This window comes from Micrasema longulum, unplaced genomic scaffold (genome assembly GCF_059751315.1).
Source record: "Micrasema longulum isolate JH-2025_06_02 unplaced genomic scaffold, ASM5975131v1 h1tg000754l, whole genome shotgun sequence".
In the NCBI taxonomy this organism is placed as follows: Eukaryota; Metazoa; Arthropoda; class Insecta; order Trichoptera; family Brachycentridae; genus Micrasema; species Micrasema longulum.
The window spans coordinates 188,165-212,712 of NW_028277948.1; the positions used below are offsets into that span (position 1 = coordinate 188,165).

The following is a 24,548-nucleotide window of genomic DNA, read 5'->3' on the forward strand; positions in this document are numbered from 1 at the left end:
AATTTGTGTTATAGCTAAATTTTAAGATGTATTTTCCAAAGTGTATTTTTGTAAATATATTTCTATGTAAACAATATTTGTATGGAAAAAAAACTTTTTTTTTTTTTTTAATATGGTGAATTTTAGCCAGCGACAAGTCGTAAGCCCTGTAAATGCCTAGATTTCCATATTCCCTTTTCTAAAATGTTCGCTATCCCGGTTGTAATTGGTTAATAATACCTGTTTTAATGTCCATGATCCCTTAGTTGTATAAATTTAATGTTTTATTTTCAATGCGCAGAACCGGTCAACGCGGTCACCCTTTTCTTCATACAAACGTATTCCCGTATTTTCTTCCTGGATTATGGCACTTGAGCGATTTTTTTTTACACACAATTGATATTTATCATTGGCGTACCTCTATGGTTTTGCTTTTTTTGATAAATTATTTCCTATGTCCGAACCACCTAAAGGTAAAAAAAACGTCTAAGTTTTATGTCGTCTTCGGTCAGAATTGGGAAAATTATATTAAGGGTGACAGACAAATTGACTGTTTATACTGAGGTTGATCTTAAGTTGATAGGGGCATTGAAAGCAGTAAATATAAATTCTCAAAAAAACGCGAATCTTTTATAAACAAAGAATTTTAAAACTATTTATATACTTTTTATAACAGCTAGAAAAAATAGTTTTTGTAATGAGCGGATTTGAAAAGAGGCTACAAGAACTTTAAAACGAATCCGGATAAGTGGGTGGGGCTTTCAATGTCGTCTTCGGACGTACGGTATACAAATGAACATGGTCAGTTATGCAGAAAGCAGCCAGTCCACAATATTGAAAAAAAAATGTTTCGTCCTATCACGTTCAGGAAGGTCAATTCTATGTTCTGGTTAAAACAGCCAGGCCGTTTTCATAAAAAAACTGTAATAAAGCCTTTTGAAAATTGAAACCTTTTGAAAATTCTATGATGTCAAAATTTCATGAAAATCAATGTCACCTTATACATTCAGACTTTGTATGCGGTGTAATCTAAAAATTAATTCAACAATGTTTGATTGTGTCCAAATGCTTGCAGACTGGCTGGATTTCCTCCCTAGGGAGTTGTTCATATTTAAATTTATTTCAACGGAGAGGGAAGAAAATATTTTGAAAAGGGAATATGGAAAAGTCAACAGATGGAAGAGTTGAGGAAATGTGGATGTTCAAACATGGGCAGAATGGTGAATGTTACACAGTGTGTATTAGAGATAATTTTGGAGAGTAGATTTAAAGAGTCTAATTCGTCATAACAATTTATATAAAATATTTCATAAAATATTTTATATAAATTGCATAATTCAGATATAATGCGTCTATTTTCAAGGGTAAAAATTATATATTGTTCAGTTTATTGGTTGTACGAGTAAAGCGATTTATTGTTTTTATAATCTAGGTATTTAAAAAAAATCGTTGAACATTTTCAATCCTTTCAATGTTTGTTATGTATTTTGAGTTCCACACAACGTTAGCAAACTCCAAGTTACTACGTACAAAAGTGTTGTATGGAGTCTTCAACGTATAAGGTTGTTTAAAGGGTTTAGAAATTCTTAAAATGAAGCCCAGCATTTGGTAAGCTTTCCTTCATTATTAAAAAAATGTATATTTAAATAGTAGGGGAAATAGTTGGTAGCCCTGCGGTACGCCATTTGTGTCTCCACACAATACTAATAGGACATTGAATCGCTGCTGCTATTATCAAATATAGCGAATCAGCTCGGCTCATATGTCAGCGGCAAAGTGGTGCAGGACCAAAGTTCAGAGGCGATTGTTGTGAAGTTCATTGGTATGAATTAGTATCAATTACTACGAGCTTAACCTTATACATATGGACATACAGAATAATATGTACGAATACTAAGCGTACGTAACAGAAAGGTATTTTATTTCATTTTAAATCTTGAAATAGTGGGCGTCACTTTTTGTTGTTCGGAGCAGTCAAAATTTAATAAAGAATTATCTGGAAATAACGCTATCACCACACAAAACAAAGAGATACGACGATCCGTTGGTCTATGGCGTCTATGGCGATGTGAACATTTAGAGAGTCAGCGATCATTATAAACAAACATGAAGCCGAGAGGATCATTTCTCCTCTTCATGCGCCAATCCGATGCCTATGAAGTTTTTTGATGGAACTTGTGAAATTGCACATAAAATTGTATTCATGATAAAATGTATAAATAAATTAAATAAAACGATTTCGTACTCACCCTCTTGTAGGACCAGTCCCCATCTTCCGCCCTGATGGCCAACTTGTCAGGGTGTTTTTGCGTCAACTCGAAGAACCTCTTGGCGACCGTGAGATTTTTTTTCTCCCAATTATATAATTTTATCGTGGCGCGAATCATTCTTGAAATTATTCTGCAATTAAAAAAGTAAAATATTATTTCAATTATCGAAAAAAAAAAAAACATCATCATTCCCTTTCCACACCTAATGGTGCATAGGGCACTGAATTAATACACCAGTAGCAGCGTACCTTAATATATATTTTTTGTACATGAAGGTAAGATGATCAGTCTTACGCTTCAGGTACCAGTCCAGGGACTATGAAATATTCTAGTGAGAAAACACCCTTTTAAATTAATATATTATTTATTTATTTTACGTAAACGGCATAAATTGCCTTTAACATATATTGAACATAAATATGAAAAAAAAATACACATATAAAAACATAATAAAAAATTATAAAATTGCATAACTATAACAATAGTAACAAGTAGGTAAATACACATAAGCAACCAAAAATATTAACGAAATAAATACATAAATATGAAAAAACAAAAAAAGGAAAAACATTTTCAAATATAAAGAAAAGTTTAAGAATAATATTGCGAGAGAAAAAAAGAAATCAGACTCGTTTTATAACTATCAAGTCCAGAACCAAATATATCAGCCTTGTCCACATACTGATTGCCATATCTATGGAGCCAAGGGATAGGCGAGTGCATGTGATCGTTGGTCCTAGAACTTACATAACAAAAAGGAGATCTGTGGCGGGTATGTCGACCAGGTACACGGAAACACACCAACTCCAGCAAATCAGGACAGTCAATTAATGAATTGATCACTTTAAAAAGTAATATTAGGTCAGTTAGGATTCTTCTATCAGAAAGTCTTATTATGTCAACCATGGAACTGGCAGAGGAAGGATGAAAGCCGAGTGAACGCGGTTGAAATGCGATCTCTTAGACGAATGTGTGGGAAATCAATGTATGACAGGGTTACGAATGATGAAATCAGGCGAAAGTGTAAATCTGAGACAAGTATAATTGATAAAATTAAGAAAGGGTCTCTGAGATGGTTTGGTCACGTAGAACGAATGGACGACGAGAGAATGGTAAAACAAGTACATATGGCAAAAATGAACGGCAACGTAAGACGAGGACGACCAAGGAAGACGTGGCATGATCAGATAAACCAAAATCTTAAGTCTGGTCATGTCAAAAGCAGACAGAACCGAAGGGCATGTATGACAAGATGTATGAATGTGGAAGAGGCTAGGATTGTATGCCAGGATAGACGTGTGTGGCGGTCCATTCTCTCTGCCTACCCCTACGGGGAAATGGCGTGATGGTAGTAGTAGTAGTAGTAGTAGTAGTAATAATGTCGGGAATTGAACGCGAGGCCTCTTGCATGGTAGGCAAACGCGCTGACTATCACACCACGAAGACGACAAAAAATATTAGTTTATATGTGAGGCATATCCAGAAAGTAAGAGTACTCAATTTTTGTATTAAAAAAAATACACCTATTAAACCAACGTTTAATTGGTGTCCTGACGAAGAAACGGGTACGTCTCGAAACCGGTAGACATAGAAAAGTCGGTAAAGCTAGGGTTTCCTAGGACAGCGGTGCCCGTAGTTTAACGGCCGTAGTGAACGGTGATGCAGTGGACAGCCGTCGTAACGGTGACTAGAGTGTGGTTTCCTAGGAAAACGGTATTATCAACACCATTTAACACCGTTTACCTCGGAAACCACTCTCTAGTCGACGTTACGACGGCTGTCCACTGCATCACCGTTCACTACGGCCGTTGAAATACGGGCACCGCTGTCCTAGGAAACCCTAGCTCAAGTGGTTATTTACAAATATTTAATAACATTTAGTAAAATGTTTGACCACAAAGTTAATGCTTTAAATATAAATACTCTTACCTTAAATCTCTTGGGAAGGTTTTGGTTATGACGTATATCCAATATGGCCGGTTCCCCGTGACGAGGATGGTGACCAGGACGGCAGCAATCGTCTTCAGGAGGGAAGACACGGGAAAGAGAAACACCGGAAGGGCCAGCCCCACGATGGACGCCTGGACTTGCCGAATTATTCGGTCGTCCTTCTGCAAGGTCTCCATGACCCCTGAAAAAGGGAGAAAAGGGTCAGCGATCCAAACAATGAGAAAATATACATACCTACATAATATATTTCATTTTCAATCGCCCATGCGCTTCGTAGCTGCGGGACATGTAATCTAGACCATTATTTAGTTACAACAGAGATAGAGTAGAGTAGTCAAGTAGAGGTTGCCATGTTTGCTACAAACTCAATTATTCGGAAGTCAGATTCTCACAAATAAAGTCGTATTTTCAACAGAAACTGTAATAAATTATGCAATCATGTTTTTTTAAAAACATTTAGGAAGCAATAAGAGTCTTTGAAGCTTTGAAGGTCTTTAAAGCGTGCTTATGATTAACACAAATATGTTGATTTTGGGCCCACTTTCAAGGAGTTGTGAATAACTCAATATTTTTTTTTTGTATTATTATCATCCAACGTCAGTCTTACGCTTCAGGTGCCAGCCCAGGGCGTATAAAATATTCCAGTGTAAAAACATTTTTTTAAATAACAAAAGAGTCTAATATATTCATAAATTAAAAATTATAACTTCATCTTTTTAACTTCACAGACATCAACAGATAAAAGAATTGAAGGGATTAAAAATGGACAGAATGGTGAATGTTACACTGCGTGTAAAGTGGCCACTTAAACCAGCCAATGACTGGTCATGACAGGTTTTTTCTTGAACTGGCGGTGGAACGATTTCTCCTGAATCCTTGCTGCTCTTCTCCGTTAGCAATGTTTTGCTCAAGTTTTATTTTAAATACACTTGTTTTTTTTTATACAGGAGTTGCTTATTTTTTGCCTTGCTTATTATGTACAAGGCTTATATTAACTGCAAACAGTATGTTCCTTCTAATTTATCTGACTATGGTGTGAGGATCTGGTGGGATAATCGGCTGCGGCCTTGCTAAGAAACTTCTCCGCGTTTGCTTTAAGAAAAGGAAACCACAGAAAACTCAGTCGGGAGAAGCCGGACTTTTGACAGGCATCAAATACACTTGTTAGGAGTTAGAGCATCGAGATAAGTGGCGAGATAACTTTATAGTTTTCAGAATTGTTATTTTGACCCATTTTAAAGATAGGAACTATAATGCCTGTCTTCCAATCTTTAGGAATAGTGCGCGCTGCCAGAATTATATTAAACAATTGATTGATTTCCTTTATTAGGCACGCACAGGCGTATTTAATGAGTTTATTGTGGATATTGTCAGTGCCAGGAGACTTCCGACCTTTCAGTTTCTTGATGTGCTTTGAAACTTCCATCTCTCTCAGGGTGTCTTTACTTGTGACATCGATTGTTCGAATTTCGGGTTCGTTTTCATTAACATATAAATCTTCAAAATACTTTTTCCACTCTGTAGTTAATATCTTATTTGTCTGTGCCCTATTCATTGATTGGTTTTGGCTGATTTTTTAACATTTTCCTTCTTCTGAGCACTTAAAGATCATGTTCCATGTCTTTTGAAAATTTCTCCCAGAAGTCACGTTTTATTTTGTTAATCTCTGCGTCAACTCTATTACTTTACAATTTCAATCAAATAATTTAAATTAGAAAAAACGAAATTTAAATGAAATGACATTTTCCCCTGCCGCGCGCTAACCAGGTATGACGTCATAAGATTTAAAATTAAAATTCCTAAACGAATAAACTTTGACACGTTTTTGTAATAACTAATAACAAAACTACATTTTTCTAACAAAATGGATACGGAGTATTCGTCAAATTGCCGTCATTTTATCAGGATATTAAAAAAACAACCTTTGCTCACAATTTAATTATATAACATGAGGAAAATAACGAATATTTTACTAAAACGGATGCAAATATGGGCGGCCTCCGTGGTGAAGTGGTAAAGACCTTGACTCACGCACGGAAGGTTCTGGGTTTGATTTCCGGTGAAAACGCAAAAATTAAATGTGACATTTCTCAAACCTGGGTGTTCTGTGCTGAAATCCATAACTGTAAATGGGTCTCCTGACCAGTTGTAGTGCAAAAAAAATTCTTACCTCTTTCACAGTAGTAGCCGCTCGATTGTGGAATAATCTACCCACTAATGTTAGAGACGCCCCTTCCTTATTTACATTTAAGTCAAGATTGAAATGTCACTATCTAGATATTTAAATTGTTCCCTTATCCTTCTTCTTTCCTTCCCATCCCCTCTCCTCTCTTCATAATATAGTGTTAATTTTTTTTATATATTTTTATATTGTTAATCTTTGTTTTTAATTTTTGTATAAAATTGTAAGATTCAATATGTCCATGTATTTATAATTTTCTCAAACTAAACGGTTTGGGTAGGTAGGAAGAAATTGTCTTAAGGCAATATGCCCGCCCTTATATGTATATACATATATTGTATATGTTTATAAAGTGTCAAATAAATAAATAAAATAAAATAAATAATTAAAAAATATTTTTAATTTATACAGGTGCGCTTCGCGTTTGTAAGCACTTTTGTCTTCCATGCATAGGGGTCACGGGTTCAAGCCCCGGTAAGGTTTTTTATGGTTTTTTTTATTTATTAAATTATTCTTTTTATAAATAACATTGACTCCACAGAGACGGTTTTGGTACTAAATTTCTAGTGATTTTTACTCTCAGACTTTCAGAACCAAAATGAATTACCTACAGAACGTGACTAAATAAAAAAAAAAAACTGTATTAAGAATACGCGCGGTTGCGTCTTTTTGAGTTTTGATAGAATTACGAAGATATTTATTATGAGTACATACGTACTCAATAAAGACTTTCACAAGGTTAAAACTCCGCCCGCTGCTCCCTTCCTCTTACTTCATCTACGAAGCGTCATAAAAATCAGATCGATCGTTCGTTTGGGATTATGGTCAAAACATTTCCCCAAGGGCAGAACTTACACCGTGACGTCCGGCGAGTATGTCCAAATGCTTGCAGACAGGCAGAATTTCCTTACTAGGGAGTATTTTTTTGTATTTATTTATTCAAACAAATACATATATATATTTACCGTGGGCATAGAATTAAGAATAGTCCAGAAGGAGCGTAAAATCATATTTGAATACACCGGACTGTGTTCAATAATTCCCCCAATCCGGCTTACTTTCGCCGCGCGTATTCCTGAAGTCGCCCGGTAATGTTGATTGATGGGAAAAAAAAATCACAACACAAATGTAAGGTAAAAAAAAAAGTAAACTGTTAATTTCTCTAAAATTTTATTGTGCACGCGGAAACATTGATTGACACAACAGAGTAGATAAGTAAAGGGTCATTTAATAAGAGAAATTGAATTAATGAACTTTGAACTTACAATATAAAACAAATATTATTTGATGTTAAATAATATTTAATGTTTTAAAGATAATGTCGTTCAAATGTCCCCCACGGCGTTGTTTAATCCGAGGTCTAATTTTCATTAGTTCTTTTATTAGATGAGCAAAGTAGGGTAAAAAAAATCTACCTTGGCAACACTAACGAAATTTCCATTTTGTTTCTTCGGCAATCTGACAGATGGAAAAATAATTCAATTTGTAAGTAATGCGTTTGCTACTTAAATATTCGTTTGCTAATTACTCATGAAATGTGATACCATCCTGTCTGACAGATGGAAAAATATTTCAATTTTTAAGTAATGCGTTTGCTACTTAAACATTCTTTTGCTAATTACTCATGAAATGTGATACCATCCTGTTTCTTTAAGATCCTAGCAGTATTTCTAAACTTTAAAAGGACACAACACTGCATAGTTGAATTCAAATCAGGAGTTGCGTACTGAGCGACGTCTACAATGAAACTAATTGGTCAAAACGTAGACCTACTCATTTATGAGTAGTTGAGTCGCCTTCTGTTTGATGTGCGTATGCGGTTTCTAGACTATTCTTAATTTTATGATCGTGGGCATACAAGAGAAATTGACCAAGTGACAAAATCAATAATGTTCCGGGGAACCATTTCAGTGTTTTTCTAGATTTCAATTGCTTCTCAAAGACCACATTTTTCAAGTAAGTGGTTGGTAATTTTACATGTACGGTACTTTTAACTTTAGTGTAAAGTATACACGTATTTGAAAAACAATATTACTTTTATATAAAAAACAAAATCAAAAACTTAGTCAATTTTACCTGTAAAATTTGACATGAAATTTTGCAGATAATAATTTTTGTTTTGTTCATTGAGGGAGGTAGTACTTTATTTTATAATTATAAATTATGTTTTTGGGATTTTTTATTTCAATAATGCATTTTTTTTATTTATGAAGGTTAAATAACCACAGAACATACTAAATAAACGAAAAAGAACAAATAATTAAGAAGTGTTATTTTAATATTTGAGTTTGTCCAAATGATCGTAGACAAAAGACTGGATTTCACCCCCTCGGGAGTCATTGATATTAACAAATTACAACAGGGATGGAGAATACCTTAAATAAGGGAATATGGAAGTCTAGGCATTTACAGGGCATATGACCTATCATTGGCTGGTTTAAGTGGCCACTTTACACACTGTGTAACATTCACCATTTTGCCTATGTTTGAACTTCCAAATGTCTTCAATTCTTCCATTTGTTGATTTTAGTAAAGTTAAAGAGTTGAAACCTTTATTGTTGTGAAGAGATTCATCTGACTGAATTATTTCACTTAAGTTCCTTAAAGTCACTAGATGTCAATAGATTGCACCTTTTTGAACAGATGGTAAACCACGTGAAAACACGGGACCGGGACACAAAGTTGTAAAATGTACATTTTATCGATAGTAAAGGTGCCTTCATTTTTTTTTAAAGTTTTGGGATATTAAAGAGCATGGAAATGTTACTCAATAAAATTTCTGTAACAGGCGCACGGAGCATGACAAGTAAGACATTTTTATGTGTTTTTCAGTAAGCTCCAGAATTGATTTCACATGGAATTTTAAAAATCTCAATTCTAGATATCACTGTTCTTAAGATATTTCCCTTAATATCTGAACATAATTAATTGTTCAATCATATGTAAATAGCTGAACCCAGCCACGCTTCGCCGTGGCTTTGTCTGATATTAATTATTAGGGGAGTAAATAAAAATAGTCTAGCAACTATACATTTACCGAGAAAACACATTACTTAATTTAATATATTAATTTACGTTGCTGAGACTATGCTGTAGAATAAATAAATAAAATAGTGTTCTTAAATGCATTGTTTTAAACTAATTATTAAAGTCGAAATAAAACTTTCTTTTTCATGCATTTTTTTTCTTTGTTTTTGATGTGTATTATTATTATCTTATCTCTTTTTAAAATTAATTTATCAAATTGAATTGAGTTGTTGTAACTCCTGGGGAATGTAATTCAACGTATTATACTTGTAAAATACTTTGTGTTATATGATTTATAGATAAAAAAATAAAATTTTGTGTCCGTATATTATATTAATATCTTATATATATACTTACTGTAAACTAATATTATTTGTTTTTAACATTAATTTGTAAATACCATTTTTTTTGTTTAAATTCTTTACAATTTGCTTTTTAATTCTAACATTTTTCTTATATCCATCTTTTTATATTTTATTTTTTATTGTCAAAGTTTTACGTTTTATTTTGCATTGCAGCATGCTTTTTTGTTTCTACGTGTAAACAAAAAAAAGTATTGTTTATTTTTTAAATTATCACTTACTTTGTTTGTACTTACGTGTGTATTTTGTTGTAAATGCCCCTTGGGCGTATTGTAAAATTAAATAAATAAATAAGGAAAGAAAATCGTAAAAATGGCAGCACTGTGTAGAACTGTCATTCAGTACTTGTTAACTATGACAAATTATGAGTCAATTTAAAACGCATATAATGTTCGGTTTTCGTTAGAACTTCCGAATAAAAAGTATATAGAAACACTCCTTTGCTAAAATGCAATATTTTGTAAAAAAATTGAGTCAATCCATCCATAACTTTCCGAGATTTGCGGCCGCAAACATACATAACCTAAATGTTTATTTATATAGATAAGTATTGCTTCTGTTGGAATGACGCGAAATCATGTTTCTAATGTCTGACCCTTAATAATAATTATGGAATTGAACTTGGTACGATTCTAATTAAGTGACTTGCACTGGCCTCTATCTTGCACGATGTATTATTCATTAATTAATTGACGGTCGATGAAGTAGTAAGACTGGAGCCTGTTTTACATGGCTCAGAAAATTGAGAGATAAATTGTTTGGAATGAGGAAGTTCAGTGGTTTTTAAAAATGTTTTCATTTCCACCGAATATTAATAAAATGTAAACAATAATACAAATAATGATTTATTCCTGGAACAAGGCTAAGGTAGAGAGTTAATTTCACCATAATAATAATAATAATATTTGGCTGATTTATATAGCGCCATTTTCATAAAAAATCACCTCAAGGGCGCTTTACAATTGTATATCTAAACTTACATTCTAACTAAACTAAAGTGATATATTATATTTCCATATTTAAAATTGAGGGTATGATAGTCTAAAGAAGTGGGATTTTAGTTGGGATCTGAGCTGACTGGGACTGTCGATGATTCATAAGTTTGAAGGCAATCGGTTCCAGGCAGAGGGGCCGGCAGCGGCAAAAGCATAATCGCCAAATCTAATGTTTGGGAGCGCCGGATTTAGACAAGTTTTTCTCTTCCTGAATCATATAAACAATAACTAAGATAGACCAGGTCTTGTCTTGAGGTAGTTGGTTACGCCACATTTACTATATGGGTGTTAATTAAACCCTGTCACATCCGAAACCACGATGATCAGTATAAGCAAGAAGACATATTGGCACTTTAAAATAAATTTTTAGAACGAATATTTAAAAAAAAAAAAAAATGTCAAAAAAAGCAAATGGTTTCTTACTTCTACAGGGGAGAAACGAGGAGGGGGAGGGGGGGGAGTTTGAATCGCCGACAACCACGCGTCTGCGCTCCCTGCGCTTCTCTCCTGCAGAAGTAAGCAACCATTTGTATTTATTTATTTATTTATTTTAAATTTTCTTTGTTCTAAATATTTTTTTAAATATGCTAATATGTCTTCTTGCCCATACTGATCATCGTGGTTTCGGATGTGACAAGATTTAAATAACACTCTGCATGTGTATTACTACTACCATCACGCCATTTCCCCGTAGAGGTAGGCAGAGAGAAGTTACCGCCACACACGTCTATCCTGGCATATATTCCTAGATTCTTCCACATTTATACCTGTATTTTTTTACCTGTATTTATTTTTTATTACATTTTTTTTTTTTTTTTTTTTGCACCACAACAGGCCAGGGGGCCTAATTACAGTGGTGAATTACATCACAGAGCACCCAGGCTTGAGAAAAATCACATTTTTTAATATTTTTTTTGTGTTCTCACCGGGAATCGAACCCGGAACCTTCCGTGCGTGAGTCAAGCGTCTTGACCACTACACCACGGAGGCCGCCACCTCTATACATCTTGTCATACATGCCCTTCGGTTCTGTCTGCTTTTGACATGACCAGACTTGAGATTTTGGTTTATCTGATCAAGCCACGTCTTCGTTGGTCGTCCTCGTCTCACGTTTCCGTTCATTTTTGCCATATATACTTGTTTAACCATCCTTTCGTCGTCCATTCGTTCTATGTGTGTTACACGTTAAATTTATTTGCTGCCTACTGGGCCCCGGTTAAGATGTTGAGATTCCTACTGTGGGCAGGAACCACATTTTTGTCTCCGGCCCAACATAATAATACTTTATTCAAACGTAACAACAAAAAAATAACAAAATAACAACCGAACTGTCACCGAGTGAACATGTTTTTTCATAATCCCAGCGCAATCGCAAATAATTTGTTTTAGCGATCAATAATTCACTGTGTTTGTTATTGAATATTATAATATAGAAACGACAAGTGCCTTTCCTGAACACAGGATCTGACCCTGTTTGCCGCGAGAGAAGTTCCGAACAATAAGGCGCCAGAACCCCAGTACAAGGTAGGTGATTGCATTAATTTGTATTAGGATTCAGTGGCAAACAAAGTAAGGATAACCCAATTTCCGCGAACCAGTAAGTCGAGCGTCCACAGTTTCTGCGTAGGTAGTGGCGCGATCAATAATAAATATCATTCAATTTTTTTGCCTAGCTTCAATTTTCTTAATTTGTATTTAATTTCAATTGTGCCTGTATGAATTACAAGGATATGCGTTTACCATTTTTTAATGGACTTAGTCCGTTAGTAAACAAATAAAAAAAATAATAAAAAAATAATGTTTATAAAATCGGGTTGTGGTCCCGTGGCTAATGTCTCGGACTCACGGCTCAAAGGTCCTTGGTTCGAATCCCACTCTACCCCAACTTGATTTCTATTTTCAAATAGTGAGTTATTAAAAACTCGTTGAAAATGTCCCTTAAAATTAAATACATACTCCTATGGACAAAAAAAAGTTCGCACTTACCCCGCTATCCGTAATTTCCAGTTTACCTGACTCTATTTCTTAGAACCGATTTTATTATTTAACAATTGCTTTTGTTTATTGTTAAGGAATATATTGGCTATACATTTAAAGTAATTACATTTTTAAAAGCTTCATCAGTTTTTTAAAAACTACGTCTAAAGAAACATCGCTACGAAAATATGGAGAGTTCGGGTCAAATGTCTATTGCGGTAAAATCAAAAATTATTACTCTGTCACAGGAAAATATGTCGAATCGTGAAATTTCTCGTAGAATCGGTTCTTCGGAGTGTTCTGTGAGAATTTTTTTTAAAAAAAATTATGAAACCGGCTCTCTGGAGCTAAAAAAGGGAAGTGGTCGGCAGCGCAAGACAACTCCTAGAGAAGATCGGCTGGTTGCCAAGCTTATCAACCAAAATCGTTTTCTTACTGCTGCAGAAATACACAGAGAGATATAGTCTACGTGCCAAACCACGTTCTCGGTGAGGACGGTTTCCAGGAGATTATTGGAGCAGGGGTTCCAAGCAAGAAGTCCCGCAAAAAAAACCCCTTTTAACGGAGAAAATGAAGAAGGCTCGTCTAGATTGGGCCAAAATGCACCAAAATTGGACAATAGACGATTGGCAACAAGTCATTTTTTCCGATGAATCTAAATTTAATGTGTTTGGTCCAAATGGCAAGACGATAGTCCGGCGAAAACCTGGCTAAAGATTTCACCCTAAATGTATTACCCGAACAGTAAAGCATTCGCCCTATGTCATGATATGGGGGTGCATGACAGCTCATGGTTTGGGTCCACTACAGATAGTCCAAGGCACTATGAATGCCATACAACACAAAACTATTTTGGAAAATCATTTGTTTCCTACAGTTGAAGACATTACACAATTTAGTTCAAATCCTATATTCCAAGATGATTCTGCGCCTTGATATTGAGCTCGATCTGTGAGTATATAACTTTATTTTATCAATTTAAATTGTTGTAACTTGGTTTTTAATATCATATCTTTCTTACAGGTAACTGAATTCAAAGAGTCTTTTGGAGTTACATCGCTGAGTTGGCCTGGAACCAGTCCGGACCTTAACCCGATAGAAAATTTATGGGCAATAATGAAACAAAAAATTGCGAAGAAACGGGCCAAAAATACCCAGGAATTGATTAAAATCATTAACCATGTTTGGGAACATGAAATATCATTAGATATTATAAATAATTTATATTTGTCGATGTCAAACAGAATTTCTTTAGTGACTAAGAGCAAGGGCTTTTACTTTTATTAAAAATAAAATACTTAGGCTAATTACTTTTATTTTTTTATTCTTTTGTTTAAAATATCGGTCTGTTTACCCTTCACACAAATCTATTAACCAAATGTAATTATTTGCGATTGCCAATAAAGACACAGTGCCATAAATCAATTACGTCGGGTATGCAGAACAATGGTAACGGAGCTGCTACCTGGAAAAAACCCTATTTATAAATATATATTAGGCTTATATTTTTATATTTTACTTGGAAACATTAGTTTTACCCGCAGCAGAGACAAACCTTAAGGTGAGGAGAGTACATTCTATTGTCTTCACCTTTGGGTTATTCTCTGCATTTAAAATAAGAATGTACTTTCCTCACCTTAAGTTTTGTCTCTGCATACGGGTATTAGTCATCAAATCTACAAAAATATATATTTAAAAAAATCCAAGCAATTGAGAATATTTATTATTTTAAATTAAGAATTTTGTTACAAGTGCGAACTTTTTTTTGTCCATGGGTGTATTTGGGAAAATAATAAGAACGCAAATATTTCTTTTCATAAAAAAAAAAAATTGACATGCCGAGCTAAAAAGTTTACCCATCACTGGTGTAGGTATTACACCACACAATATTTTCAGTCAAAATATGAAAAGTTTGGCCGTTTTCACACATGCCACGCAAATCCATACGACCCGATAATTTTACCGCGTTTATCCTGCAAACGCATACAAAATGTGTTAGCTTTTCAGACGCGTTGTAAAAATGTACACGACCCGGTCTGCCAGACAAAAATCTGCCGAAATCTGTTGGGGTGTGCTTAATCGCAAACGATTATTATCAATATTAATAGTTCGAATATCCGAGTTAGATTATTCCCGTAATCGACTTTTTATTTATGGATAATGCATTGTTTTTTCAAAATACTTATGAAGTAGGAAGAATGAAAGAAAAAATATTAATTAAAAATATATAATATAAATATGCCTATTCTTATAATGCATTATTGTATACATTAACTAAAAAAAATACATGAAAACTTATGTATTGTACTCGTAATATTATTATTATTGTGAAAACTATTTTTTGGTCATTTCTCAAAAAAGTGTTTTTTAATTAGATATTTTTTCTAATGTTTTTTGTTGTTATTACTATTTATTTATTTCTTTAATAAAAAAAATATTCATTCACACAGGCTTTACCAAGTGGACTGTTGAGAAAGGAATGGTGTATTTCTATAAAATAATTTTATAATAAAATAATATTTGGAAAATAATAATAATAACGCGTAACTCAGGGAATCTTCATGTACCTAAGTTTCGCTGAACGAAGTTTCGAAAAAAAGTATCTGGAAAGTATTAACCATTCCGAATAATCAATAAATATGAAAACACGAAAAGTCGAATAGCAAATCCAAAAGTGTAGCAATTAAAAAATATTACTTAAATCTTTTTGATGGTGATAGTTATTAATGTTCTTTATATAGATGGTGTAAAGTGTATACTTATATTTTTATTTTTAATATTTCTACATATATATATTGAAATATTCGATACTTTAGAGGCATTTTTTTTTTCAAAATTGTAATAATTTCACATGTGTAATACTGTCTGTAGCTCTGCTTTAATATATGGAAATACATTATGCTACATTGCCTCTGTCACTTCAAAACTTTTTAATTTTATATTCGTGCTTTCCTTGTCTGATAAAGTTATAGGTTTTATTATTTTTATTTAGTCTTTAAATAGTACAAACATCAGATATGAATGTCCTAATACAATTATTATTAAAATATATACTAATTATTAACATTTCTAAACAATATACGTACACTTAAAAAAACTTATTTAAGACCAACTCGAATAGAATTACTTTTTAAGATATAACTTATCTGCTACACATGCTATGTTTTATTAACTTAAATTGAAATGAATTATTATTTTTTTGTTCGCTTATTTCTAATGGTATTTCCTCAAACTGTCCAGCTCGGTGCATCAGCGAGTTCTGTGTCTTAGTTTTCTTACTAAATGGCAGCCTAACTTCATTTTTATTTCTAGTTTCATATCCGAGTTCACACTGATAAAAAAAAAACAGTGTTCCCTTTGTTCAAAACTTTTTTTTTTCATTTTGTTTATAAACACAATAGTTTTGTATTTTGCTTTCAATACACAGGAATTTGGTTCTATGGAGTTGAGATTTAGTGTCAAAAAATGATAAATTAATTTGAATAAACTAAAATTATGTTTCTGTATAAAAAAACCTAACATGTATTTTTAAAATTGAATTTCATATTTGAAATTGATCAAGCAGAAACCTTAAATATTGTCAAAAGAGCAAAGGTAGATATATTTTTATTTGGCTTAGGTGGCATTGATTTTTTTTACTATTTCATTAACTAAATAAAAAAAAACTGTATTATTTTTAAGTATTCAAATATATTGTAAGCTCTAGAGTGATTTAGACAAGTAAAAAAATACCAAACGTATTCAATACATTTAATGAAATTTTCATAATGTTCCATTTGTTGTAAGAAGCATGACTAAATGAGTATTTTTATTCACAACGTATTATTATTTCAATTTTGTTTATTTGTTTTACTTATAGATATTCGTATATATCTTAAATCTGCTATTTTTTATTCACAAACGAAATGATAAATTAGGAACCGTTAAGTCAATTGCACAGAAGTTTAAATGAACCACGCTGCTAATTAGCGTATTATTAAAAAATATATATCGTCTTCATAGAAATCCCATCCCGCCTGTCATTAATTTATTTATTTGGTTTACAAACAATGAAAAATAAAATACAGAAACAATGAAATAAAAAAATACACTACCTATTTTTTGTCAACTACATGTAAACACTAATAAAATACATATTTAAACAAAATGAACAATATAACCCATTATTTTATATTATAAATTAGAAAGGGGATAAAATAAATAATATGCACTTATTAGTGCAGTTTTAAGTTTTAATGCAAATTATTAATTATTCGGAACATATTGTTTTTAAATCAAAACCAATTTTTTTTTTTAAAATCGGATAAAAAATATTCGATTATATCAACAGGTTATATAATATTCATAAGAACATCTCAAAGAGTTTTTACGAATGTGTTAGTGGAAAAGTGATGTACCGCCATTATTCGTTTCAATTAGCTTCGATAATAATATCGATATATCGTTTATAAAAACGGATATTTATTTATATTAAAGTAAATTTATACATACTTCGGTAAAATTTATATTTAAATACATTATCACCAAACCCTTTTCAGAACCCAATGGTGCATAGGCCAGTGCATTGTTAATTTGAATGTATATATTATTTGAATCATTATATTGACATAATAAAGTAATAATTGCATACAATAAACATCAACGTATGCGAGTGTAAGAAAGAGTCCTTGTTTACACCTTCAACTTTAGTAAGCAGAAAATTAACTATCAACAAAATTACCAAAACAATCAAATTATACAAAAAAAAAATGAGAATTAAAAACACCTTTTTTGTAAACCACTTTATGTGTTCACACAACTGACTAGTTTCGGCTACAGATCATTTCCCTCTTTAGGGTTTTTTAACAAGTAAACATACATAATAAATATATTCAGTTGTGTAAACAAATACAGTGGATAACAAAACAATATTTTTATTACGATGATCCACAATTTTAGATTTACAAACATTGAGAATAAAACAATTACATTGTGTTCATCATCATCAAACCCTTATTCGCACCCAATAGTGCATAATACACTGGAGGTGCAAGTAATGATGTACCGCGGGGAAATTCCGAGAGCGTAACTCCCGGAGCGGGAGTACATTCCCCCACATACCCGAAACCGTTTAAAGACTGTGGGTCTTTCTTTCGGTTTTACTGATATAAAAATGCAATATTTTGGTCAATAAATGAGTTGATCTTTTAAAATTTCCAATTTCGTATATTATTTCAATTAAATTTAACTTTACTACGTTCACTGCCCCTTTCACTGTGAGTTTGGAAGATTATATGGAAGGTCTTAGTCGGATATTGTCTTTCATCCTTATGAACATACATGTGTATATTGCAAGCATAAATGGTAGCAAAAACGGTATTTACTTGTATCACAATAAATTAGAGATGCAAGGCGGTAAAATTAGCGCGGTATTTTACGGTAATTTTCGGTTAGAAACGAATATGACCCAATAATTTTTATTTTCGAGGATATAACAAATACAAATAGCTTTGTTTTAAGACACGTTACATGACAGTGAAAACAAGGTTTAGATCCATCGGGTGGTTGTCGAGATTTATTATAAGTATGGAACGTTCAAGGTCATTCGGTATGTACTTTTTAAACTTTTTTTATAAAAAAGGTTATTATGTTATTATGTTAAAAGTTATCCTCATAATGCAATGAGACACATTATATATATATATATATATATATATATACATATTTCTACCGACATATTGAAACCATTGTATAAATACTATAATGCGTTTTGTTTTTATAGTACACAAAGTTAGAGTTAACTTTAAAAAACTAGTGAAGTTTACATAATATATAACATGCTAAGGTTATCAATTAACTATTTTAATTTTTCAAGTACGATAATATTGTAAGGGAAAAAAACATAAAGGTAATTTAAAAATTAAAATCTAAGTAAAAATGTAAATAATATTATAATGAATAAAAAAACTTACTAAAAGTAATTAAAAAATAAGAGTCAAATTAAATAAGAATAAAAAACATCATCAAGTGCACAAACCATTTTACAAAAAAAAAAGGTAAAATATATATTAAGGTTGTTTATTTGTTTTCAAGGGATTAAAAAAACCGACGAGAAGCAACTTCAAAAGAAATAAAAGACAATAAGTTTAAGTTAATTTAAAAAACTTCTTTAGAATTAATGTCAGGAAGATGGAAAATATCAGTCTACTCGGTCTAAGGGGGACACGGTATGCAAATGGATTAATTAGTTCTGGGGAATCAAATGTATTATTTACAGTTTTGCAAAGCAGAATCTGATCGAAGATATCTTTTCTGTCTGTTAATGAATCAAGGTTATGAAATTTTAAAGAAGTTAAGTATACAATTTGGAAAATACAAATGAAATTTGTGTGTATATTTAAATATATACATGATCCCGTAACTTCGAATCGACATTCGAATATTCGCATTGATACTTTAGGAATGAAAACGTTCCGGAGTTCCCATCCCCTTCTCACTCACACAAATACAAATTTACCGACTATGCGATGTCGCATGGGTAAGGGCTGCACATGTGAAATGGGCCTTTCTTGCACAGTTTTCTGACGCATATAAAATGGGGTGACCATCGCGTGACCAATTTATTGCTAGGGCCTTGGGACTATTGATGCCTGACGTTCCCATACATAACTTCGTATGTAGGTACTGTCGTACGACATAATCAATGTTAATTGCTAATTACATCTATGTCCTAGAAACTACCTACCGAAGTCAAATTTTCTTTATCAAATTTATTTTGTTAACATATTTTTTTTATTGAATCGGCATTCACTTCGTACCACTTCATTATAAATTATTTAAAAATAAAAAAATAATAATAAATAAAAAAAACCCTTCTGCTCTAAGTTTCACTGATTAATTTGTTTATTTTTTGTTTAAATTCTATGGACATTGTGAACAATATTCTGTGTTTACTATATTAGTTTTATATCACCCGTCGATGGGAAGAGTGCTCTCCCGAAACTATGGTTGTGTTCTTGTGAAAGAATGAAATTGTGTAAAACTAATAACAAAGTTTTATTTTCATAATAATTTATATTTTTTATGTTTTTAATCAGTCTTCACTCAAAAAATACGTTACATTACAACATTATTTTACATTATAAAATATTGATACGTAAGTATTGAAATTTACAAATATACAGGTGGTGCTGGTGGTTTAACTTAAGCCGGCGCGTTCAGATAACTCACACTAACGCATTTAAAATCTACAGGATGTTGATTTTTAAAAATGTATCCAATTTTAACTAAATGTGCTATCTTTTTTTCAAATTCGATGTTGGATTAGAGGGTTGTGTATATGAAAAAAAAATACAATGGGTTAAGAAAATGTAATATTAATTTACTAAAATACTTTGTTTCATTATTTTATGTTTTTCAAATGATTTTCAAAATGTTGCATTTTACTAATTTTAGTCCTTCTAAGAACAGGGGGCAATTTTAATTTGAAAAAAAATATTTTTACTATGGTCAATTACTCTAGAACTAAAATGCGAAGTTGGGTAAATTGTTGGGTAAATTGTTTTAAGTATATAAATAACAAGATTTATTGTTTATCCAATAAGTGTATGAACATATTTTTTTCAATATAATTTGTACTGTGCATTTTAATTACACTCTATTGATTATTATTATGATGAACACAAAATATTTTTTTTAAATGCTTGTTTAAAAATAAATACTAGTAATAAAAGTAATTGTTTTTTTTTCGCTCAAAAGAGATTTTTAAAAACGTTTAGTATAACAGCTTAAGATTTTCAAATCAGTAATTTGTTCAATAAAAATGTTTTTGTGTAAGTTTTGTGAAAGCGCCATCACTACAAATCGTCCTATTCATGATTTGATTAAATGAAAATACCTACATATTTATAAACCACTGTTTTGAATCCATAACTTAATACTCGTAAATATTATTATTTTTTACAATTAAGAATCGCAGCGAAATTCAGACGAACGCAGAAGCACCCTGTGTATATTGTATTACCATATCATTAGCAACTAATAAAGCAATAGTTGTCTATGTCACGCTCATAAGCGCGTCTGAGCGCGAGAGAGACAGAGATTATTTTTATATTGCGTATGCCGTGCGATATCATACCATGGGCTTATTTACGGATACTACACAATGCGTATGTGTAAGTATAGCGCACGCGCCAGCTTATAAAAATTCACCAGTAGGTATTGCAAATATTTTAAACAGTGTACATTATAATATAAAAATAATTTTATATCACATAATGCTATTTCAGGTTTGCCTGCTTTACAAGGCATCAGGTTCTCGACGTCCTGGACGTCCGCTGCTAATTTAGTTGGCAGTTCATGTCAGAACTACGAGATGCGAACCTGACTTGTGAGGATGCACAGGAGCTGGCAGCCGATCGAGATGCCCGGGGAACCTTTGTGAACACCATATGCTCCAACCAAGTAGCGGACATGGAATGATGACGATGATGATGAGTTTAGATTGGTCAACTATCAAATGATTAGTAAAAAGTTGGTGCAAATATCGCTTTTCCGCTATTTTGATAAAATGTATTTGATGTTCAAACGTGTATCTTGGAAAGTTTTGGTCCGGAGAAAAAATTATGACGATTTTTAGGCTAATTTTATTTCCTCAGACTTCTGTTTATTTTTTTCTATAAATCTATAGGGACGTAATTATACGCAAAATTTTTTTTTTTCAAAATAACGGCATGAGCGGTGGTCGTTCAAGGCCATAAACTTTAGGTTTTACTAAGGGCTCTCTGTCCACTGATCCTGTTAAGTTTCAAAACACAATAACCTTTTTTATCAAAAAAAAGTTTTAAAAAATACATACCGAATGACCTTAAACGTCCCATTCTTATAATAAATCTCGACAACCTCACAATGGATCGAAACCTGGTTTTCACTGTCATGTAACGTGTCTTAAAACAAATCTGCTCGTATTTGTTATATCTTCGAAAAATAAAAATTAGTCAGTCAAATTCGTTTTTTAGTAAAAATTTAAATCCATTATACCCACACAGAGTCCATGCATCTGTGGGTTTTTTTTGTTTGTCAATGTAATGGTTTTTTTTTTAAATTTGTAACTTATGTATACCTATTGTAAAATGCAAAGAAAAAAAAATAATTACTAGGATAAACTATAACATATAGACATAAGATTTAATAAAAAAAAAATATACTCCAAATACAAAAAAACTATAATAAAAAAAAGTTATGTTCAAAAAGGCTATAAAAAATGGATAGTGGAGCTGGGTAGAAGTAAAATGGATTGTCTCATTCGCCCAAACCAATATTGAATCCACTGCTTCACAAATGTATAGTTTATGTCATGTTTTTGTTCTTTCATTGTGCGTTTTATAATATGAATGATATAGGTGTACACAATAAAGAACAAATATTCGATATTTTCAATACAAATTCTGTTCATGAGTTAAAACGTATTCTCACTCGTTATTTTTGATTTAAAAAAAACGGGCATTGCCTAGTATGTAGGCGAAATAATTCAATTAGACGAATCTCACCCGCATAAATAAAGGTTTCAGCTCTTTAACTTAGCGGCCTCCGTGGTGTAGTGGTCAAGACGCTTGACTCACGCACGGGAGGTTCCGGGTTCGATTCCCGGTAAGAACACAAAAATTAAAATGTGTTTTTTATCAAGCCTGGGTGCTCTGTGATGTAATTCACCACTGTAATTAGGCCTCCTGGCCGTTGTGGTGCAAAAAAAATTGTATAAAAATGTAAAATGTAAAAAACTTCACAAACATCAACAGATGAAAGAATTCAAGGAATATAGATGTTCAAATATGGGCAGAATGGTGAATGTTACACAGTGTTTAAAGTGGCCACTCAAACCAGCCAATGACAGGTCATAAGCCCTGTAGATGCCTAGACTTCAATATTACCTTCTCTAAAATGTTCTTCATCTCTGTTGTAATATGTTACTGTATTCACTTAATTATACTAAAATAAAGCGATTGCGTTTAAACTTTATAAAGTATAAATGTACAATAAATAAAAATAAAAGAAGTATGGACAAAACAAGAAGATAATGCGAAGGAAAATAAGGCAATTGATGAGGAGTGGTGGAGGATGAATGAAGAAAAGCAGGAGTAGAAAATTACATTCGATTTGATGACGAGAAATAAAGAGAGAAAAAAAGACAACACGTCTATTCCCTGTTATTCTAAATCAAGCTTGTTAGTTCTCTTCTGTGCCTATAATATGGAGTGTTAAATATATCTAGACTATTAAAATTCTTGCCAAATGTTTCACATATACGAGGGATGGTAGAATTTTATCGATGATTTATTTTAATGTTAGGAATATAGAAAATATAAGACAGTCTAGTTGGTCTGGAGGGGGGGACACGGTAAGCAAGTTGATTCGATTAGTTCCGGGGAATCAAATTTGTTCAAAAATTCAATTTTGTAAAGCAGTATATGATCGTCATTTTGGAAATCTGATAAACCATCAGTATTGAAAAAAAAAATAAAAATTCGGTTGACAGACATTGGAAGTAAGGAATCGGAGAATTTATTGAGGATAGTAATCTAAATATTATGCTATCCCATTGAATCATATATAAATTTATTGTATTTTCGCATGTGCATATATATTGTGTATGTATGTGTGTATATATATATGTATATGTATGTATATGTGTGTATATATGTATGTATGTGTATATGTATGTATGTAGTATGTATGCTTTATATTTATATATTTAATTGTATTTTTACATTTAATGTAAACTGAATTTTTTTTTCTTTTCTTCTCTTTTGGGCTATAGCTGTTTTTCTATTTCTTCAATATTGTTTTTATTTATAGGAAACATATTCGAAAACCATATTTTCCGCAACAAATCGGTTTTTTAGAACAGGCATTTGCCCATATGGAAACCGATTGCAACATTAGGCATATTAATATTTCTGGCTTGCCGACCCTTCATATACTGAGCCTACTCCTAGTGCAAGCAGAATTTGCCAGAGTGTTTTTTGTGCCATTTTTGTAACAATGTATGTATAAACTAATAAATGAATGAATAAAAATAAATCGGAGATATCTCTTTTTGTCCAAAACTCACTGGGGAGTTTAATCCAGTCCTTGTCTACGAAAATTTGGACAAACTCGTGTTATTGGATAGCAGGCCCTACTACGACTATTATTATTTGTACTTTTTTATAATTTCTATTTATAATTATTTAACCTGTACATCTGTTTGTATTTCAAATAAATAAATTAATCTTTTTTACATACATCCGTAGTAAAAATTACCTTCGGATACTTTAAAGCACTTTTTTCGTACTAGCTACGTGCGGAACAAGAAATCTAATAATTATGTTTTCCAAGTTAAAATAAATTATTGTAGGTACATAAAAAAAGGGTTATGCGCATGGAATTTTAAAAGTCTAGAAACCGCGTATAGTTTGATGCGCAAACTGAAGCCGACTAAACTACTCATAAATGAATAGTTTTACGTTTTGGCCATTATTTACTCTGTAGACGTCGCTTAGTACGCAACTGCCGATTTAAATTTATTTTTTTTATTTTTTTATTTATTTTATTTGGGATTTTTACAGCTATTACATAAACAAAATAAGTAGAAAAATCTTAACAATACTAAAGCCAATTAAAAAAATCCACTGTAAATATAATGACACTCATTTATTGTGGATTACTTATATAGCGCCATTTTCGTAATAAAATACCTCAAGGGCGCTTTACATTATGATTATATTGTTAAGTTAATTTAACCCTTATACTGCTAAACAACGATATATCGTTGTTGTTAATCCCTATC

General features: G+C 32.1%; 1 protein-coding gene across 1 annotated transcript in view; it reads right to left on the reverse strand.

Annotated features, from left to right (window-relative positions):
* The window catches only part of LOC148279150 (long-chain fatty acid transport protein 4-like), a 57,618-nt gene that overhangs the window by 21,755 nt on the left and 11,315 nt on the right, over positions 1 to 24,548 (reverse strand). The window contains exons 2-3 of the mRNA XM_088230382.1: positions 4,179 to 4,380; positions 2,229 to 2,379 (exon numbers count right to left, since the gene is read on the reverse strand). Of these exons, the coding sequence (XP_088086508.1) occupies positions 2,229 to 2,379; positions 4,179 to 4,375 (348 nt within the window). The 5' untranslated portion in view covers positions 4,376 to 4,380. The remainder of the gene's footprint in view (positions 1 to 2,228; positions 2,380 to 4,178; positions 4,381 to 24,548) is intronic.